Here is a 22,382-nt window from a genome sequence, read left to right as displayed (position 1 = left end):
AGGCACTGTTGTTCTAAGTACTTTACGTGTACTAGTGATTCACATAATCTCAAAATAATCCATTTTTGTCATTTGAAATTATTAAGTTTTTAGATACTGATTTTACTCATGTAAATATGAACAGAGTGACACATTAGTGAAAATACATTCTAGCTCCCTCATAAAGGGATGGCAATAATTCTATGAGTATCTTTGTGAGAGACAATGCTTAGAATTCAGTTACTGGTCACAAAAGATGAGTACAAGATATGGATTCATCCATTCTATACTTTTAAAATAGGATTTGCATGAGAATCAGCTATGTAATAGTGTACACAGCTGAAATCCTGCAGATAAATTCTATCTAAATATTTATTGATTATCTCTAAGCAATGAGTAATCACACCTGTCTTCTTCTAAAAGTAAAGGACTATACAGATTGAGTACCCCTTAAGTCAAATGATTAGGATCAGAAGTTTTTCAGATTTTAGAATTTTAAAATTTTGGAAAATTTGCATTATACTAAGCATCCCCCTTAAGTCAAATTATTAAGATCAGAAATATTTCAGATTTTGGAATTTTTTTAAAATTTTAGAATATTTGCATTATACTGGTTAAGCATCCCTAATCCAAAAATCTGAAATCCAAAATGCTCCAATGAGCAGTTCCTTTGAGCATCATGTTAGCACTGAAAAAATTTTCAGATTTTGGGGAATTTCAGATTTCAGATTAGGAGTAGTCAACCTAATATGCTTAACTGTATCTTACAATCATCTGTGCATAATCTCTCACCTTTACCAATATTGAGGAAGCTCCTAACAGAACCTCAAAAATACATATCTATAGGGGTTTTTTTTTTTGTTTTGAGATGGAGTCTTGCTCTCTCATCCAGGTTGGCATGCAATGGCACAATCTCAGCTCACTGCAACCTCCGCCTCCTGGGTTCAAGCAATTCTTCTGCCTCAGCCTCCCAAGAAGCACACCACTATACCTGGCTAATTTTTGTAGAGACAGGGTTTCACCATGTTGGCCAGGCTGGTCTTGAACTTCTGACCTCAGGTTATCCACCTGCCTTGGTCTCCCAAAGTGTTGGGATTACAGGAGTAAGGCACCGTACCAGGCCCCTATAAGGATTTAAACAAGCTTATGGTCTCGGCTCACTGCAACTTCTGCCTCATGGGTTCAAGTGATTCTTGTGCCTCAGCCTTCTGAGTAGCTGGGACTACAGGTGCCCACCACCATGCCTAATTTTTGTATTTTCACTAGAGACAGGGTTTCACAATGTTAACCAGGCTGGTCTCGAACTCCTGACCTCAAGTGATCTATCCATCTTGGCCTCCCAAAGTGCTGGGATTACAGGTGTGAGCCACCCTGTCCGGCTGGGACCATATCTTAATGAATACATTTTTTTAAATGATAGAACCTAGAGAACCACTAACCCTGGCTTTTAGGAACATTTAGACAGCTTACATTTTGGAGTAGAAATATCTATATACCTTTAAAGTGTCTCTACAGGCCAGGAGTGGTGGCTCATGCCTGTAATCTCAGCACTTTGGGAGGCTGAGGCAGGTGGATCACCTGAGGTTGGGAGTTCAAGACCAGCTTGACCAATATGGAGAAACCCCGACTCTACGAAAAATACAAAAGTAGCCAGGCATGGTTGCACATGCCTGTAATCCCAGCTACTCGGGAGGCTGAGGCAGGAGAATCACTTAAACCTGGGAGGCGGAGGTTTCAGTGAGCCAAGATCATGCCATTGTACTCCAGCCCGGGCAACAAGAGCAAAACTCTGTTTCAAAAAAAAGTATCTCTCCATCAGGAACACACAAAGAAAACAATTCCAGCAACCCTAAAATTAGGCTTAAATGGAATCAATAAATATTGTCTGGCTGGTCATTATAAATTTTATCTTTTAAAAGCCTGACCTGGTCTTTTTTCTCAGCTTCTATCTTCTCAAAGCTATGGTTCTATCTACCTAGTACTACAGAATGTTGTCACTGAAACTTTGAAAGTCATTTAATCTAATCCCCTCATTTTACAGATGAATAAATAGGCCCAAAGAGGTGCCCACATGCTTGGTCTCCTGCCTTTTTGCATACTGCATTGACCACAGCAACATCAAGAGAGTACGCTCTGAATCTCCTCAACATTTTGCTATCAGAGCATTTGATGCGTCATGGAACGTCACAATTACAAATGTATTCCTTTTAAAAGGAATAGAATTTCTAATATTAGCCTGTGAGAATATCCTGACTGCAGAATGGGCAAACTTCTAGACTAGAATTATAGATGTTGCTCAGATGGGTAGCAGAGCTCTTGTACTGGCCACTGAAATGTTAACATTGAAAACCCTGCAGTAGTAGGGAGTGTACATGGTTTCTGCTGCTGGTAGATGGTAAGACTGTATGATGTGGTTTTTTTTTTTTTTTTTTTGAGACGGAGTCTCGTTCTGTTGCCAGGCTGGAGTGCAGTGGCACCATCTCGGCTCGCTGCAACCTCTGACTCCCTGGTGTAAGCGATTCTCCTGTCTCAGCCTCCTGAGTAGCTGGGACTACAGGCACGCGCCAGCATGCCCAGCTAATTTTTGTATTTTTAGTAGAGACAGGGTTGCACCAGGTTGGCCAGAGTGGTCTCAATTTCTTGACCTCGTGATCTGCCTGCCTTGGCCTCCCAAAGTGCTGGGATTATAGGCATGAGCCACCACACCCGGCCTTGCTGTATGACATTTTAAAGCACGGGCTCAAAAATCAGTTTACTATTTACATGACTTTAAGCAAGTTATTTCACCTCTGTAACTCAGCTTCCTCAACCATGAAGTGGGATAAAAGTATATCTCATAGGGCAATTAAGAATATTATAATACATAATAAAGAACTCAGGACAGTGGCTGGTACAGAGAAGGTCTCAGTAATTTTGTTTCCATTTCCAAGTGGCTCTTTAACTTGCCTATTGTTAACAGACTCAATTTCTGAGAGTCTGGTTAGAAAAAGGAAAATTAGGTTTTTTTTCAGTCTACTTGCAAGATGAGGGAAACCAAGTGACAGTGCTGAAATGAACAATGGGCTGAGTGGTACCAAACTTCAGTTTAGTCACTAGTTAGCCAAGTGGTTCTGGTAATAAGGTTAGCTTATATAACCTTATTTTTAAGGCCACATAATGGTATCAAAAGTCCAAGTATAAAACAGTAATTACAAATCAGCCTTATAATACCCAGGTATCTTGAAAACTAAAAATTGAGAGTTGATAAATATAAGAAATTACTCCTAATCCAAGAGGAAGTAGCAGAAATCCCCTGAATATGTTAAATCTTTGTCTTACTAAATACTTGCCAGAAGCTCTAACTATATATTTTCTTATTAATTTCATGTTCATGTTCTCAACAAGTAAACAAAAGTAAAAGCAACAAAATTCTCACATTCCCCAGCATTATTTCTTAAAAATCATTTTTCATTAATGGCTTTAGTCAAGAATAAGAGAGCACAGCAATATAGAAAACCTAGGTTTATTTGTTAAGCTATTACAAAAACAAAACAATTACCATTTGGGGTACTTTGAGGACTTCATCCCAGACTCACTTGTTCTGTTACAGAAACTAACCTAAAAGGATGGAAATTACAGGATATAACCTAAGAGGTTATAACAGAGCAGACTGGTAAAACATGGCGAAAGGAGCTCTCTCTTTCCCACCCAGTCTACCTACACCACGCTCCTGTGCATTTTCACCACACAGATAGACCTGCTAGTTTACAGAAGATGGATACAGTGAAAGCAGGAATTATAGGCCTACTCAGAGGGTACCCAGACACAGAAAGTTTTGGGGTAAGTAATAAACTATAAATACCCTCTTGGTTAAGTTAATTCATCAAGTTAATAAAGGTCATATTATCTATCTTCTGCTGGTGACAACTTGTCTCAGTATAGTCTGTCTCAAGAAAGAACTGGTTCAGGTTGGGTTTTGGAAAAGGAAAAAGACTTTCATCAACTTCGCTCCAGAGTGGAAGAGGCACCAAGTTCTCTCCTACAGTTAGGAGCAGAATCTGAAAAACACAAGGTTCACAGTGTTTACAACAGTAATAAATTTACAACATTCAATAAATAGCTATTATTTATTGAATGCCTAGTCAAGAGCACCAGAGGACTTAAATACATTATATCTCAGCCTCTGCAACAACCCTGCAAGACAGTTATTCTCCTCCCCATTTTACAGATGGAGGAAGTGAGGATTAAATAAGTTATATGCCTTGTCCAAAGGTATACACAAGTGTATGGTAGAGTTATGAGTCCACCATTCACTGCCGTCTCCACCCAACCTCATTCTTTGAGAAATCCTAGTTCCATTATCCTGAAATTATTAATGGTTGCATAAATTACTCTATTATTATTTCTTTTTTGAGACAGAGTTTCACTCTGTTGCCCAGGCTAGAGTGCAATGGTACGATCTCACCTAACCACAACCTCTGCCTCCTGGATTCAAGCAATTCTCCTGCCTCAGCCTCCCAAGTAGCTGGGATTACAGGCATGTGCCACCACGACTGGCTAATTTTTGTATTTTTAATAGAGACGGGGTTTCTCTATGTTGGTCAAGCTACTCTGGAACTCCGAACCTCAGGTAATCTGCCATCCTCAGCTTCCCAAAGTGCTGGGATTATAGGCCTGAGCCACTGTGCCCAGCTACTCTATTTATTCCTTGTTCATTCTTTAAAGGTATGTACAATTTTAAATGAGTAAAAATTTACACGGCCGGGTGCAGTGGCTCATGCTTGTAATCTCAGCACTTTGGAAGGCCGAGGCAGGCAGATCACCTGAGGTTAGGAGTTAAAGACCAGCCTGGCCAATAGTGAAACCCGTCTCTACTAAAAATACAAAATTAGGGCCAGGCCTGGTGACAAAGCAAGACTCCATCTCAAAGAAAAAATAATAATAATAATAAAATAATCTCTCTCTGCCTCTGAGCTCTAGGATAAAATTAACAGAAAACAAAGCTCATTAAAAAGTTTCTGGCTATTTCACCATTAAAAAGACTCTTAAGAATTCTTGCCAAGGACTACAGTAACATCCCATTTGCTTAACTGTTTGTGACATACCAAATGAGTTTCTCATGATTCTGATTAATAACAGAGTGGCCGATGTTCTCTAAACAGTCTATTCTTCAAAAAGAAATATGTAAAGGCCCAAAAAATCTATTTTTTAATTTCAATAAAAGTTACTAAACAAGTATCACTGAACTGAAAAAATTAATATGCTATAATGTGATGAGAAATAAGGAAAAAAGACCTAAGTTGGTACCAAAAGATTTCCCATGAAGTAGAACAGTAAAGTTACTGACAGTTGGAACTGAGAGCTGAAAATCAAAGTTAACAGAGCTCCAGTGACATGAACAAATGATTTTAACAGAGAAGACATTACTGATTTTAGACTGTATGGCTACCACTGACATAAGTAAATGTGGAAATTAAAATTAAGTATTTAGGGGAAGATATAAATCATAGAACTCTAAGAGGTTATTTTCTGACAGTTTCATCAGCAGGACATGAGAAGAAAGCAGAGGTCCAGTATCACAATCCATGATTAAAATAAGAAGAGATATTTTTGTTTTTGTTTGAGATGGAGTTTCACTCTTGTTGCGCAGACTGGAGTGCAATAGCACGATCTTGACTCACTGCAACCTCTACCTCCTGAGTTCAAGGGATTTTCCTGCCTCACCCTCTCTAGTCGCTGGGATTATAAGCACCTGCCACCACGCCAAGCTAATTTTTTTGTATTTTTAGTAGAGACAGGGTTTCAACATTTAGCCAGGCTGGTCTCAAACTCCTGATCTGATGTGATCCACCCACCTCAGCCTCCCAAAGCGCGGGGATTACAGGTGTGAGCCACAACACCTATCTAAGAAGTAATGTTACACAGTTTTCACAATGGTAGTAATTTGGAAGCTAACTGGAACTTTAAAAGGCTGATTTCTGAAACAAAATAGAACAGGTATAAAGGAATTAAAACTTGTAACTGGAGAGAAGCCAATGATTACAGAACTAGGTTCAGAACTAAAATCTGTACCAGAAGAAAACAGAAGGAATTCTGAAATACTTATCATTGCAGAGAATAACAAGGGATCTCCTAACTTAACTGGATGACTGACAGTGGTGGCAGAGTCAAGTCAAATATATAAATATTGCTGTGCTACTATATATGCTTTAATAAAATAAAAGGAGGATAGCAAGAGCAGCTCAAAGACCGGAGGATAGCCAGTATTCAAGAAAACAATGCTATAAGGTAGGAGGAAGTTGTAGTGGGGAAACAGGGACGACAATTTAACAACAGCTTATAAAGGACTACTACAACTACTAGTCCTAGCTCTGTCTGATATGAATATGACCTTCAGTTATTATTTAACACATAGTTGAAATACTTAGGCTGGCAAAAGACAATATATTTCTCAGAATAATGAAGTAGCAAATAAACTGTCAGGGACATCATCTAAAAACCCTGAGATTTAAAAGAAAAACAATTTTTTTAAAGAAGGAAAAAGAAATAGGCCGGATGCAGTGGCTCACACCTATAATCCCAGTACTCTGGGATGCCCAGGAGGGAGAATCATTTGAGGACAGGAGTTTGAGATCAGCCTGGGCAACACAGTGAGACCTTGACTCTCTATGAAAAAATTTTAAAATAAGCTGAGTGTGGCAGCACGTGCCTATAGTCCCAGCTACTTGGGAGGGTGAGGCAAGTGGACTGCTTGAGTTCAAGGCTGCAGTGAGCTAGGATCATGCCATTGCACCCTAGCCTTGGTGAAATAGCAAGTCCCTGTCTCAAAAAAGAAAAAAAAAGTAGAAAGTAATCATTTCACATGATTTTCACGTTCAGTGACAAGGAAGAAAAGGAACTACTTACCTTAAACCTGCATATATCATTTTCAGTGATCAACATCTGCATCCTCAAACTGTCCAGCAACTGTTGGTGTGGTATCTACCTCCATACCATCTAAACCAAAAAATAAATTACTGAACAATACCCTATGAACACTTCAGACAGGTAGATTCAACTTATAACTTCTACCAGAAGGAAGCTAGTGCCCTCTGCTGGTAAGAGATGCTTTTTTTCCTCTTTTTTTTGAAAAGAGAAGTCTCAAGGGGCAAACTGAGAAAGAAAATGCTACCTAGGGATTTAGGCCATATCAAAATCAGTCTATAACATTTACTGTGTAAATTTTCAACCTCAATACTAAAACAACTCTATGTAGGAACTTTCAAATACAGTATCAATTGTTCACTCTTTACAGACCTGTTCTTGACTGTTAGGCTTTTTTTTTCTTTTGAGGTATACAGCCCTATCCACACAAAGCTTACAACATAATTCAGGCGAAAAGACAAAAATCAGTACAGCAAGCTTTTTGCTTATTTCCCTGTTTTTGTCATCTCATTAAATAAAAGGTATGGAGGGAACAAGAAAAAAAAGAAGCCCTCATATGGTATGGCTGTCCCCCTACCCAAATCTCGTTTTGTATTTTTACATGTTACGGGGGGGAACCAGTGGGAGAAACTGAATTATGGGGGCAGGTCTTTCCCATGCTGTTCTCATGATAATGAGTAAGTTTCACAAGATCTGATGATTACTATAAGGGGGAGTTTTCCTGCAAAACCTCTTTTTGCTTGTTGCCATGCATGTAAGATGTGACTTGCTCCTCCTTGCCTTCCACCATGATTTTGAGGTCTCCACAGCCACTTGGAGCTGTGTAAGTCCAATGAAACCTCTTTCTTTTGTTAATTGCCCAGTCTGGGGTATATCTTTATCAGCAGGGTGAAAACAGACTAATACAAGCCCCACGAAAAGTTGTTTTGGCCGGGCACAGTGGCTCACACCTGTAATCCCAGCACTTTGGGAGGCTGAGGCGGGTGCATCACCCAACTTCAGGAGTTCGAGACCCACCTGGCCTAAATGGCGAAACTCCTGTCTCTACTAAAAATACAAAAAAAGTAGCTGGGAGTGATGGTGGGCACTTGTAATCACAGCTACTCAGGAGGCTGAGGCAGGAGAATCACTTGAACCAAGAAGGCGGAGGTTGCACTGATCTGAGATCGCACCACTCCACTTCAGCATGAGCAACAAGAGTGAAACTCCGTCTCAAAAAAAGAAAAAAAAAAGTGTGTACAGTTGTTTTCTCCACTTCCCCACCTCCCATTCACCCCTCAACTCTTTGGCCCACCACAAAGTATCTTCTGCCCACAGCCCCAGAGCATCCTACCACCTGCAGATACAAACATAACACTTACTTTAATTAACTGTTCATCTTTCCACATAAAAAAATGCCATTTTTTCCAAATAGTCTTACTAAAAGGTGCCTCTCATCCGTTTAAACTAGAAACCCTTACACCAAGCCCCTGACTTCTGTTGCTTCTATCGCCTCAATCTCTCAAATCTGTCTTTTGATATTCACTGCCACTACCTAATTTAGGCCATCACCTCTTATCTAATTTAATATGTAAGTCACACAACAGGGTTTCTCTTTTTCTCTTCAGTATTTTTCTTCTCCAGTTTTTCAAATTACAACCACAGACATCTTCTGAAACACTAATCCAAGTCTTCAATGGCTTCCCACTAACCTAAGAGTTCCTCTAAGATGCTGCCCAGTTCACAATCCTACCTTTATCTGTTACCATAACTACCTTTCACACTGAACTACTTTCAGTTCCCCAAATCTGAAGTCTCTTGAACCTTTCTTGGCACATGACTAATCCCTTTACCTGCTTCTCCCCTCTCAGCCTCTTTACCTGGGTCATTTCTATACATCTTTCAGATCTTGACTTAAATGTCACTTATTCTATAAGCTTAACACTTCCCCTGACTCTCCAGGCTGGAAAAAGGGCCCAGCCCTTACGATTCCACAGCTGCCCAAGCATCTCCTATATCTCAATGCTGTATCTCAATGTACTGTTAGCTTTTCTTCCACTAGAATGTCATTGATATGAAGTCAGTAACTTCATCTCTTGAGTACTACAGAATTATCGGTACCTGGTAAGTAGCTCAATAAATACCTCTTACATAAAGGAGAACATGAAGCGCTAAAATGCCATACTAACAGTGTTTCACTGGCAAAAACAATGACGTGGGTACTCAGGACTTCAGAGATGGAGACTGGCATAGGCTGAAGAATTTTTTATATATAGGCAACTCCAATGTGTTAATCAGGCTTATGAATAAATGTCCAAAAATCTCAATTTAGCCAAAAGTATTTACAACCTTAAAATCATTTGCTATAAAGCATTAAGTAAGTGTCCACATGGCACTCCTTAGGCAATTACTGTAATAAAGGTAACACAGGCCGGGCACAGTGGCTCACGCCTGTAATCTCAGCACTTTGGAGGCCGAGCTGGGTGGATCACCAGGTCAGGAATTTAAGACCAGCCTGGCCAAGATGGTGAAACCCTGCCTCTACTAAAAATACAAAAAGTAGGCTGGAGTAAAAAAAAATATATATATACAAAAAGTAGCTGGGCACGATAGCAGGTGCCTGTAATCCCAGCTACTTGGGAGGCTGAGGCAGCAGAATCGCTTGAACCCAGGAGAAGGAGGTTGCAGTGAGCCAAGACTGTACCACTGCACTCCAGCCTGGGCAACAGAGTAAGACTCCACCTCCAAAAAAAAAAAGGTAACATCTTGGCTGGGCATGGTGGCTCACACCTGTAATCCCAATACTTTGAGAAGCAGAGGTGGGTGGATCACCTGAGGTAAGAAGTTGGAGACCAGCCGGACCAATATGGTAAAACACCGTCTCTACTAAAAATACAAAAATGAGCCAGGCATGGTAGCGCATGCCTGTAATGCCAATTACTCAGGAGGCTGAGGCAGAAGAATCTCTTGAACCCAGGAGGTAGAGATTGAAGTAAGCCAAGATCATGCCACTGCACTCCAGCCTGGGAGACAGACTGAGACTCCGACTCAAATAAATAAATAAAAATGACAGAATCATGGCCAGACGCAGTGGCCCCCATGCCTGTAATCCCCAGCACTTTAGGAGGCTGAGTCAGGCAGATCACCTGAGGTCAGGAGTTTGAAACCAGCCTGGCCAACGTGGTGAAACCCCATTTCTATAAAAATAAACAAATTAGCTGGGCATGATGGCAGGTATCTGTTAATCCCAGTTACTTGGGAGGCTGAGGTGGGTGAATCACCTGAACCTGGGAGGCACAGGTTGCAGTGAGCCGAGATCACATCAATGCACTCCAGCCTGGATAACAGAGCAAAACTCTCTCAAAAAAATAATCAGTGTATATACACACACAAAAGGACACAAATAAAACTGAAACAATATGCAACAGAAAATTAATAGTAAATACCTCTCAGAATTATTTTTGATTTTTTTCTATCTCTTCTTTGCCTGAGCATACTTTCAAAATTTTTGACTAGGAATAGAAAATATTTTTGTAGATAGAACAAAAAAACACTAAAAAATTACATAAGGGCCAGGTGCAGTGGCTGATGCCTATCATCCCAGTATTTTGGGAGGCTAAGGTGAGTGGATCACTTGAGGTCAGGAGTTTCAGACCAGGCTGGCTAACATGGTGAAACACCGTTTCTACTAAAAATACAAAAAATTAGCCATGCATGGTGGGGCATGCCTGTAATCCCAGCTACTTGAACCCAGTAGGCAGAGGTTGGATTGAGCTGACATTGTGCCACTGCACTCCAGCCTGGGCAACAAAGCAAGGCTCTACCTCAAATAAACAACAAAAAATTACATAAGAATATCTATTCTATGTAATTCTACATTTACTCCCTCTGTTATAAAGAATTATTCTAAGATTTCTCTTAGTGTTTTGGATTATGTCTCCCCAAGTCCTAACTTCCAATACCTCAGATACGATCTTATTTGGAGAGCTTTACAGAGTTAATCAAGTTCATGTGAGGTCATTAGAGTGGGACCTAATACAATGTGACTGGTGTCCTTATAAGAAGGGTGTGATAAGGCCAGTCATGGTGGCTCACGCCTGTAATCCCAGCACTTTGGGAGGCCGAGGAGGGCGGATCACCTGAAGTCAGGAGTTCAAGACCAGCCTGGCCAACATGGTGAAACCCCCTCTACTAAAAATATAAAAATTAGCTGGGCATGGTGGCAGATGCTTGTAATCCTAGCTACTCAGGAGACTGAGGCAGGAGAACTGCTTGAACCCAGGAGGCAGAGGTTGCAGTGAGCCAATATCGTGCCACTACACTCCAGCCTAGGCAACAAGAGCGAAATTCCACCCCAAAAAAAAAAAAAAAAACAGCATGATAATTAAATTTATGCATCAACTTGGCTAGGCAATGGTACCCAGTTTGTCAAACATTATTCTAGATGTTTCTGAGGAGGTTGTTTTTTAGATGAGATTAGCCTTACTGGTGAATTCTGGGTGAAGCAGATTGTCCTTCATAGTCTGGTGGGTCTCGTTTAATCGGCTGGAGGCCTCAAAAGGAAAAAGATACACCTCCCCTAAGCAAGAAGAAATTCTGCCAGCAGAATTTCTGTGGCAGAATGCAGCATCAACTCTTCCCTGGGTCTCCAGTCTGCAGGCCTACCCTACAGATTTTGGACTTGCCAGCCTTCAGTCATGTGGGTCAATTTCTTAAAATCTCTCTCTCTCCACTTTGGTGGGTGTGTATATACCTGAAGAGATTCCTGAATCAACAGCTCTCAGAGATAAACTACCTTGAACTTCTAGCCTCCCAAACTATGAGACAATAAAATTCTACTGTTTGAGCCGCCCAGCCTGTATGATATTTTGTTATAATAGCCCTAGCAAGCTAATACAGAGATTCAACAGCAAAGTAATAGTGGATATCTCTCAGAATTATACTTGTTTTATTTTTTTCACTTCTACTTTGCCTGTGCATGTTAAAAATTTTTTTTTATGAACAAGGACTATTTTTCTAATGAGAAAAAAATCACTAAAAACAAATGACATAAGAATTCCCATACTATGTAATTCTGTATCTGCTACCTATATTACAGCGTCAATTCTGAGATTTCTCTTAGAGTTATTAAAAGAACTTCTATGACTATCCATAACTTAATGCCCAAGTGCCCATCTGACTGTTCACACTGAGAAAGCACACTCACCTTCATAATCTCTTATTGAATCTTCTGTCCTGACCCCAGCCATATTATACTGGCTGCTCACAGACTGAGAAAGCATTCCTTCTAATCTCTCCAATGTGGCTTGGCCTTCTGCTGTTAGATGGGATAATCCTTCTTCATAGGTGTAAAATGTAGGGATGTCCCCCTGTCCTTGTTCTAAACAAACAGAAAACTTCAAAGCTATTATACAACAATTAGAAAAAAACAAAATGGATAATACATCTGCTGCCAGGGTGGCCAACATGCTGAAACCCTGTCTCTAATAAAACTGCAAAAATTAGCTGGGCATGGTGATGCACGCCTATGGTCCCAGCTACTCAGGAGGCTGAGGTGGGAGAATCGCTTGTACCCGGTAGGGGGAGGTTGTAGTGAGCTGAGATTGCGCCACTGCACTCCAGCCTGATGACACAGCAAGACCTTGTCTGTGAGGTAGGGAGGAGGCATCTGCTGAAGATAATGTACAGTGAAAATAGGCTTCCAGGAAGATAGTTCTCAACACTTATTTAAACACATATACAGGCTACTGCTGAAGGCAGAGATAGAAAGAAAATGTCCCCACCCTCTAAGATTATCAAAAGAAATAACGAGCCAGTAAACAGCAATTCCCAAAGAATCCCATGTCCAGGGACTAGAAGGAAAAAAGCGTGTTCCTAAGGTCAGGGAGTCCTACATTATCCTGAGGTGGGAATTTTACAAGTGAGCACAACTTAATTTATATAATGAAGATGTTTTCTAATTAAAAAACATAATCCTAAATTTCTGCTTCATGGGTGCAACACCATAAAACAAACACAGTTCACTATTCAAGAATAAATGACTATTAAAAAAAGAAAAAAAATGCTCCTTTCTTAAAAAAAAAAAAAAAAATCAGGGCCAGGTGCAGTGGCTGATGTCTATAATCCCAGCACTTTGGGAGGCCAGGATGGGAGGACTGCTTGAGCCCAGGAGTTCAAGATCAGCCTGGGCAATATAGTGAGATCTCATCTCTCCAAAAAAACTTTTTTTTTTAATTAGCCGGGTGCAGTGGTGTGCACCTATAGACTCAGTGAATCAGGAGGCTGGGGTGAGATAGTTTTAGCCTGGTAGCTCGAGGCTGCAGTGAGTGGTGATAGTGCCACTGCACTCCAGCCTGGGCAACAGAACTAGACTCTGTTTTTAAAAAAATCAGAAATTTTTGAAAATACAAAAAGGATAAAAATTTTTAAATCATTCAAAAATCTCAGAAAGATAAAAATATATTTAGTTATGTGATGGAGAATCCCAGAAATATGTTTATCTCAGGCCAGGAAGTGGGTACATATGAAGGAAGCGGCTTTGGATACCCAGATTGGTGTGCATAAGACAAGCAGGGAAAAGAAAAGAGAACAGCAGGCACTTTACGCTATAAAGACTCTTTTCAGGCTAATGACTGAATTCTGGTCTGGGGAAGAAATGGAAAAGAGTTCTTAGATAAATGAAGAATGGTTCTGAGAAAAGAAAATGACTTTGGCAGTGAGCTGTTTGAAGAAACATGTTAAATAAAGATACAGGCCAGGTTGGCTCATGCCTGTAATCCCAGCATTCAGAAAGGCCAATACCAGAGGATTGTTTGAGCCCAGGAGTTGGGAGACCAGCTTGGGCAATATGGCAAAGCCCAGTCTCTATAAAAAATACACAAAAATTCGCCAGGCATGGTGGCGCAAGCCAGTAGTCCCACCTACTCAGGAGGCTGAGCTGAGAGAATCACTTAAGCCCAGGAGGCAGAGGTGCAGTGAGCAGAAATCACGCCATGGCACACCGGCCTGGACATGAGAGTGAGACCCTTTCTCAAAATAATAATAATAATAAAACAAAATAAATGTTCCAGGTTCTCAAGGTGTAGAGAGAGAAAGCTTGTTCTCTGGGGACAGCTGCTTCAGCTTAAAAGACTTTCCTGACTACCCACTTTCCTATCTACCATTTTCTTTCCTTCCATATACTCTACTTACCCATTCTTCCCCCTAACAATCTCTACTTTTTACCCTCAAAAATTTGTCTGTTGCAAAGGGCTTTGGCATAAAGTGTACTACCATCATGTCATTCACTTTTAATAATAATCTTACCATACTGTGTACTTTACAGACACATAAAAAACTATAATCCTCTACCCTTAATACAAATAAATGCCTAAAATGAAACACTAAACAAAAAAAAAAAATTTTTAGATCCATTTTACTAACCATGTGCTTCCACATCATATTCTTCTCCATCGTAGTCATCTGAATCCTCATCCTCAGGATCTGGATGCAAGGCCTGGCATTCGCACATTGCAGTAAACATTGCCTCCACTGAAGAGGAAATTAAACTGTAACTCATCTTTTTTTCAATGTAGAATATAATTTTATAATAAAAATAACCACTAGTGCAAATAAATTTAATGGGTACACAAGAGGCCACAGTATTTACAAAACCTGCCAAATTATAAGATCAATCTTTTTTTTCTTTTTTCTTTTTTTTTGGGGACGGAGTCTCACTGTCACCAGGCTGGATGGAGTACAGTGGCGTGATCTCAGCTTACTGCAACCTCTGCCTCCCAGATTCTCGAGATTCTCCTGCCTCAGCCTCCTGAGTAGCTGGGACTACAGGTGCACGCCACCACGCCCAGCTAATTTTGTATTTTTAGTAGAGACGAGGTTTCACAATGTTGGCCAGGATGGTCTCGATCTCCTGACCTCATGATCCAGCCACCTCAGCCTCCCAAAGTGCTGGGGTTACAGGCATGAGCCACCGTGCCCAGCTGTAAGATCAATCTTTAAAGCAGTTGAAGCAAAGGACAAAACATAAAATAATAAGAGTTCATTACAAGAGATTATTGCAATTTCTTCATGGCTCATGGGATTTTCCAAGAAAAAAGGGTCAGAGTTGTGGTCACACTGGTATCAAGGTGAAGCCCCTCTCAGCTGACTAGGCTCTTTCCAGCCGTCCTGAGATCTTCCACTTTAAAACTGCTGTGTCTCCAGCAGGTGAGATTCAGTCAACAGCACCAATAAGTAAAACTAACCAGAGTCCATTCACAAAATATACCCAGATAACAGAATGTCTACAATATTCTTACTACATTCACAACCTTTGATATTAATAGGTATTTTGTCCTCAATGACATTACCAATGCTAAAACAAAGAAAAAGCAACAGAATGGAGGTAATGGTGGTAAAGGTGAGAAAGGTGTGTGTGCCTGTGTGTGTGTGTGTGTGTGTGTGTGTATCAGGAATACTTGGTATATGAAAGCAGAAGAATCAATACCCGTAGAACACTCACATGCTGATTTATCACTAGGCACAAATCTAAATTCAGTAATAGGTTCAGCATCATCATCACTGTCTTCCTCTTCTTCATCAGCAACAGATTCTTTTGATTCTTCTAGAAAATAAAAATACCTTTTTAATGTCATTATTCGACTTTAAAAAAAACGAAGCATATTGATAAATCTGAATATTGCAATTCAATTTTTATTTCTAATTATGGTTGACACACACACACACACTCTGGTTAGATTAGTGACACACTGGGTAGAGAGAGATAGAGAGAGAGAGAAAGAGAGAGTGAGAGAGAGAGAGAGAGAGAGAGAGAGAGAGTGTGTGTGTGTGTGTGTGTGTGTGTGTGTGTGTGTGTGTGTGTGTGGAGGGATTCCTGATTTATCCAGTAAGCATCCTAGAAAAGCCTTGCCTCGATCTCCTGACCTTGTGATCCATCTGCCTCGGCCTCCCAAAGTTCTGGGATTACAGGTGTGAGCCACTGCACCTGGCTGTGAATGAATTTTTAAGGTTATTTTTAAGGTAATCTAATTTCATCAACAATGAGCTGACAGTCATCTTTTCTTTTTCTGAGACTGGTAATTGTTTTGTTGCCCAGACTGGACAACCTCACCCTTTCAGACTCAAGCGATCCTCCCACCTCAGTCTACTAAGCAGCCAGGACTACAGGCACTTGCAACGACGCCCTGCTAATCTTTTTTTTTTTTTTAAAAAAAAAAAAAAAAAAATTTTTGAGATGGGGTCTTACTATGTTGCCCAGGCTGGTCTCAAACTCCTGGGCTCAAGTGATCCTCCTGTCTTGGCCTTTCAAACTGCTGGGATTATGGCCAGGTGCGATGGCTCATACCTGTAATCCCACAATTTTGGGAGGCTGAAGCAGGTGGATCACAAGGTCAGGAGTTCGAGACCACCCTGGCCAACATGGCGACACCCCGTCTCTACCGAAAATACAAAAAGTAGCTAGCATGGTGGCACGCACCTGGAATCCCAATTGCTCAGGAAGCTGAGGCAGGAGAATCATTTGAACCCAGGAGGTGGAGGTTGCAGCTGAGATTGCACCATTGCACTGGGTGAGAGGGCAAGACTCCGTCTCAAAAAAAAAAAAAAATGCTAGAATTACAGATGTGAGCCACTGTGCCTGGCACTGATGGTCACTTTTAAAGAGACTTATGGAGGTATGCCAAAGAGAAAAAAAAAATCTTGGAGCTTGGAGAATCAGAATGCAAAGAACAAGGCTGAGAAAATATGATTTAAGCATATGTAATTATGAGAGGAATTCAAGATAAAAAGAACTGGAGAATTAGTGAAATAAATGTGACCCAGGAAGACACTAAAAATTAACAGGAAATCCTGCATATCTTACTAAGAAATTAATCATAATCACATCAATTACAAGCAAATAATCATACTGATTCTGTATGATTATAAAGCACATATTTAAAATACACACCCTAAAACCTACTGAACTGCTTTTTCCTAGTTTAGGACTTACAGCATTTGCATTTAAACAAGCTTCCCACATATTTCGAATGTGTATCCATTAGTCTTGAGTTTGGGAACCAGAGACTAATATACTCCCTCAACTTTTTGTATAAAATTCAGGCTCAGAGAGATGCAAATGATTTGCCTAGCAAGTTAACGACAGAGTTTCTTTCCTTTTTTTTTTTTTTTTTTTGACTGACAGGAGTCTTGCTCTGTCACCAAGGCTGGAGTGCAGTGGCACAATCTCAGCTTACTGCAACCTCCACCTCCTGGGTTCAAGCAATTCTCATGTCTCAGCCTCCCAAATAGCTGGTATTATAGGTGCCCGCCACCATACCCAGCTAATTTTTGTGTTTTTAGTAGAGACAGGGTCTCTCCATGTTGGCCGGGCTGGTCTCAAACTCCTGACCTCAGGTGATTCACCTGCCTCAGCCTTCCAAAGTGGTAGGATTACAGGCGTGAGCCACTGCACCTGGCCTAATGACACTTTTCTTATTCAATGTGCTTTTGCCCTTCAGCTAGTATTATTTAAACCCTATTTCCTAGCCTTCCTCTTGACATGTACCTTTCCCAGCTCCAATGCCCAACACTATTTAGGGGCATTTCACACCAGCATTTGGAGTTGACTGACAAGAGTATCTCTAAGGTGTTGCATTTCTACAAATGAATGAATGCTTTAAACTAAACATGGCACATAATATTCTTAGTTATAAAATCATAGCTGCATTTACTTAGATGGAGAGTAAATTTTGTGCCTAATGCCTTATTAGGAAGTCTTACTACACCCCTAGGTTAACAGCCTTTTACTTTTCCTCAACCTCTTCTTCAAACTTCACTAGATGTGTATGCCTTTGAACCTTTTCCAATGGCAAGAATTTGAAATCTTATAACAAAAATATTTTCAGATAGCTGAATCAATTGTTACCACTTAATGAGTTGGCTTGCCAAAAGTCCTGAAAATTACTAAATTGTGTCACAACTGAACATAAATGATCATTTTATATCTGAAACCATTTTAAAAGAGCAATAGCCTTACAGGCAAACTGATGGGATTGTCTCTTATACACTACTTCAAAGAAAAGCAACCCATTATTTTAAATATGAACCTCTCCACTAGATTTCTATGAGTCTTTGCAGTTATCTCAAAGCAAAACTTGGGAATTTTTATATACTACAGTTTCTCAACCTTGGCACTACTGACATTTGGATGGATAATTCTTTGTTGTAGGGGACCATCCTGCACATGGTAGAATGTTTAGTATAATACATACATCCTTGGCATCTAACTACTAGATGCCAATAATACCCTTCCTCTTTCAACCAAATGTCACTGCCAAATGTGGGGGAATGGTGAGGTCAGTGGAGACTCATGGAAAATATATCCCTCCTACACCCACTGAGAACTACTATTGTAACAAAACAAAACAGCTGTATCTTAAATTCTGAGAAACACAGGGTCTACTGAACCAAGCCTCTAAGGGTGTCTTTAAAAAGAGAAAGACAGCCAGGCACAGTGGCTCACACCTGTAATCCCAGCACTTTGGGAGGCAGAGGCAGGAGGATCACCTGAGGTCAGGAGTTTGAGACTAGTCTGACCAACATGTTGAAACCCCCATCTCTACTAAAAATACAGAAATTAGCCAGGTGTGGTGGCATGCACCTGTAGTTCCAGCTGCTTGGGAGGCTAAGGCAGGAGAATCACTTGAAACCAGGAGGCAGAAGATGCAGTGAGCCAAGATCACATCACTGCACTCCAGCCTGGACAACACAGTGAGATTCCATCTCAAAAAAAAAAGAGAAAGACAGAATAAACAGTTAAACTTCAAAGGAAAAGTTAAAAATACAAATCCATAATAAATGCAGAATTCTAAGTGTAAATATATATAGATATACAAGAATGTCCATTATGAAAACTTCAAGTGTCCAAGATGCTGTGCTGAAATTTTGCTTCATAAACTATTATCCAAAATGAGTCAATGACTTCAGTGTTACATCACTGATTATTATTGAAGACTTCTGTTTTTTGTTTTTTTTTTGAGATGGAGTCTTGCTGGGCCGCCCAGGCTGGGGTCAGTGGCTTGATCTCGGCTCAGTGCAACCTCCTCCTCCCAGGTTCAATTGATTCTCCTGCCTCAGCCTCCCAAGTAGCTAGCACTACAGGTGCGTGCCACCATGCCTGACTAATTTTTTGCATTTTTAGTAGAGACGGGGTTTCACTGTGTTAGCCAGGATGGACCTTTTAACCTCGTGATCCACCTGCCTCGGCCTGCCAAAATTCTGGGATTACAGGCATGAGCCACTGTGCCGGCCCCAAAGACTGTTTTAATTTTAAAACATAATTTGCTATCAAAGGAAGCATTAGATTAAATTACACCATACATACCTTCAAATTTGGCATTCACCATAACATACAAGTGCTCTCCTAGACAGTCACTTCTGTCCCTTGACAATGCATGTAAGCTAATCGTGGGGTATTCCAGTGAGAATCCTAATCCGGAGCCATCTAACCAAGACAGGTGGCTGAAAAACATGTTTTAAGTAGATTATTTTTATAAATTAAATCCTGAAGTAATACCACAAAGTATATAAAATTTGGATACCTTTATGCATATAAATAAATTCAAGCTTACTTTTTTAGAAATGTTCATAAAATAAGAAAATTCAGTAGTGGGAATTTAATTTACTTTAAGATCAATTCTGTTATGGTCTCTTTACCTCTAGCTATAAATTAAAACAAACTTGAAATTCCATTTTCCTCAGTCACATGTATGTTTCTATGACTTTCATGCTTACTCTTTTTTGGTGTGTCTTCAAGCATCCTCTTTGCTTTTGCAAATCCTTCCCTCTTCCATAAGGCCTCCCTTCAACTACTCCAGTCTATAATAATCTCTTATTTTTTCTGAATTGCAAATTATAGCACTTAACTCTGTGGTAATGAGTATTATATGTGCCCTTTCGGAATGTGAGCGACTTGACAGCAGAACTGGTCACATTCCGTTATTTAACATTCTTCAAAACCATTAGCAAAGAGCTCAGCAGGTAAATATGCAATAAATCCTTGGTAATCATTCATTTCTCCATGAATCCTATATTAAATGACATACATATGAAATGGCTGTAATCACACTCACCGCAAGTCAGGAAATAATTATTAACTTGAGAGACAGTCTCCCTAAAGCCTTTCATTTATGCAACAACTTTAAGAGAAAGCCACAGAAATGCTAGGTCTCGTTTTCCCTCAAGTGCAGTCAAATGCAAATATTTTACTGGTGTAACAAAGAAAACATATCACCAAAATCCGTATGTTGAGCTTTCGGTAGAGGCTAGCTAGCTTTCTGATAATAATTCACCCATCTGGAGCTGTACTACTTAGCAGGAAAAAAAAAATCCTGAAGAAGCCACACACACAAAAAATGTGAATGCAATATAGTGGTTGCTTAGGGATAGAAGGAAATAGGGAATGTCTGCAATGGATAACAGTTTCTTTTTTAGATAAAGAAAATATTCTAAAATGGTGTTAATTATACAACTCTGTAAGACTAAAAACTACTGAATTGTATGTTTAAATGGTTAAACTGTATGCTATATGAATTATTTTTAAAAGTTAATGAAGTGGCCAGGCGCAGTGGCTCACGCCTGTAATCCCCACATTTTGGAAGGCCGAGGCAGGCAGATCATGAGGTCAGGAGTTCAAGACTAGCCTGGCCAACATGTCAAAACCCCATCTCCACTAAAAATATAAAAACTAGCTGGGTATGGTGACACGTTCCTATAATTCCAGCTACTTGGAAGGTTAAGGCAAGGGAACAGCTTGAACTGGGACCCAGGAGGCAGAGATTGCAGTGAGCCGAAATCACTCCAGCCTGGGCTACAGAGCCCATCTCAAAAAAAAAAAAAAAAAGGTAATGAAGTAAGATCCATGTATCATTCCATATTCTATACAATTTTAACAAGCCTGGCTGTCTAATTTCCAAAGAAGCAAACACAAAAGTACAACAGGAGAACCTCGGCAGGACTGCCTTGGGCAGGAACAATGAGTGTGACAGTCTGAATCACTCACGTTCACTGGAAGCGGAGGATGAGCTTTACACCTCAGTTCCCCTAAAGGAAATCAATGTCTAACCACACACTATGAGTATTAAACACATGACCCTCAGTTACTAAGAGCATTACACCAAAAGCAAAGGCAGATTATTAAATTATGGTGATAACTGTAAAACTTTGTAAATATACTAAAATTTACTTAATTGTATACTTTAAAAAACCAAAAGATTCTGTAGCATAGGGTAAGAGAAAAACTAAAAATAAAAAAATTTAAAAATTTTAAAGCAAAAAATAGCCAGGCGTGGTAGTGCACGCCTGTAATCCCAACTACTCAGGAGGCTGAATTAGGAAAATTGCTTGAACCCAGGAGGCAGAGGTTGCGGTGAGCTGAGATAGTGCCATTGCACTCCAGCCTGGGCAAGAAGAGCAAAACTCCGCCTCCAAAAAAAATAATAATAATAAAGCAAAAGCAGGAATATATGCACTGTCACATGGAAAGATTTCCATCCAACATGCTTATTAAGAAAAAAAAATCTAGGAAGCTTAAAAGTGATAAATCTTTGTTGTCGTCTTTTTGAGATGAAGTCTCATTCTGTCACCCAGGCTGGAGTGTGGTGGCGTGATCTTGGCTCACTCCAACCTCCACCTCCAGGGTTCAAGCAATTCTCCTGCTTCAGCCTCCCAAGTAGCTGGGATTACAGGTACATGACAGCACACCTCGCTAATTTTTGTATTTTAAGTAGAGATGAGGTTTCACCATGATGGCCAGGATGGTCTCAAACTCCTAACCTCAGGTGATCAACCGCCTCAGCCTTCCAAAGTGCTGGGATTACAGGCGTTAGCCACCGCACCTGGCCTAAAAGTGATAAATCTTAAAAGAGCTAAAAGTAATAAAAGCTCTAGAAATTATTTTCCATAACAACTCATTCCCACTGCTTCCAAAGAAACACTGTATTATGTAATGAGGTTATGTATTATTGTATACATCTTTCCTGTCCACTGCTTTCCTTTTAATGTGGAGATGAAATAGTGTTCAAGTATCACAAGTCCCCTACAAAAGCTGTATTATTTTAAAGCAAATAGACTGCTCTTTTCTGACCTCAAAACTTTTCTGCCAATATCTCAATTCAGAAGGAACATTCCAAATTTGGGCGTCTAAAATAATTTCAAATAAACAGAGCCATAAAACTTGAATGACTCAATGAGGACATGGAAAAACTGAAACCTAAACATAGAATCACTGCCTATCAAATTATGGCCTTTACTTTTCAATAAGGCCGGACACAGTGTCTCATGCCTGTAATACCAGCACTTTGGGAGGCTGAGGCGGGCAGATCACCTGAGGTCAGGAGTTCGACATGGTGAAACCCTGTCTCTACTAAAAATACAAAATTAGCTGGGTGTGATGGCTTACGCCTGTAATCCCAGCTACTCCAAAGGCTGAGGCAGGATAATCACTGGAACCTGGGAGGCAGAGGTTGCAGTGAGCCAAGATCTCG

At 40.2% G+C, this 22,382-nt stretch overlaps 1 protein-coding gene across 2 annotated transcripts in view; it reads right to left on the bottom strand.

Moving 5' to 3' along the window:
- Window positions 1–3,463: 3,463 nt before the first annotated feature.
- Window positions 3,464–22,382, bottom strand: part of CLNS1A (chloride nucleotide-sensitive channel 1A) — a 24,525-nt gene continuing 5,606 nt past the window's right edge. The window contains exons 2-7 of one of the 2 annotated variants that reach the window (XM_017518683.2): window positions 19,223–19,359; window positions 15,362–15,463; window positions 14,284–14,391; window positions 12,068–12,241; window positions 6,865–6,954; window positions 3,470–4,016 (exon numbers count right to left, since the gene is read on the bottom strand). In XM_017518683.2, the coding sequence (XP_017374172.1) occupies window positions 6,887–6,954; window positions 12,068–12,241; window positions 14,284–14,391; window positions 15,362–15,463; window positions 19,223–19,359 (589 nt within the window). In that variant the 3' untranslated portion in view covers window positions 3,470–4,016; window positions 6,865–6,886. Of the gene's footprint in view, window positions 4,017–6,864; window positions 6,955–12,067; window positions 12,242–14,283; window positions 14,392–15,361; window positions 15,464–19,222; window positions 19,360–22,382 lie in introns of both variants that reach the window. The other variant, XM_017518685.2, reaches the window with a different exon arrangement.

The sequence above is a fragment of the Cebus imitator genome, unplaced genomic scaffold (genome assembly GCF_001604975.1).
Source record: "Cebus imitator isolate Cc_AM_T3 unplaced genomic scaffold, Cebus_imitator-1.0 Scaffold698, whole genome shotgun sequence".
In the NCBI taxonomy this organism is placed as follows: domain Eukaryota; kingdom Metazoa; phylum Chordata; class Mammalia; order Primates; family Cebidae; genus Cebus; species Cebus imitator.
This window is presented reverse-complemented; position numbering and strand designations above follow the sequence as displayed.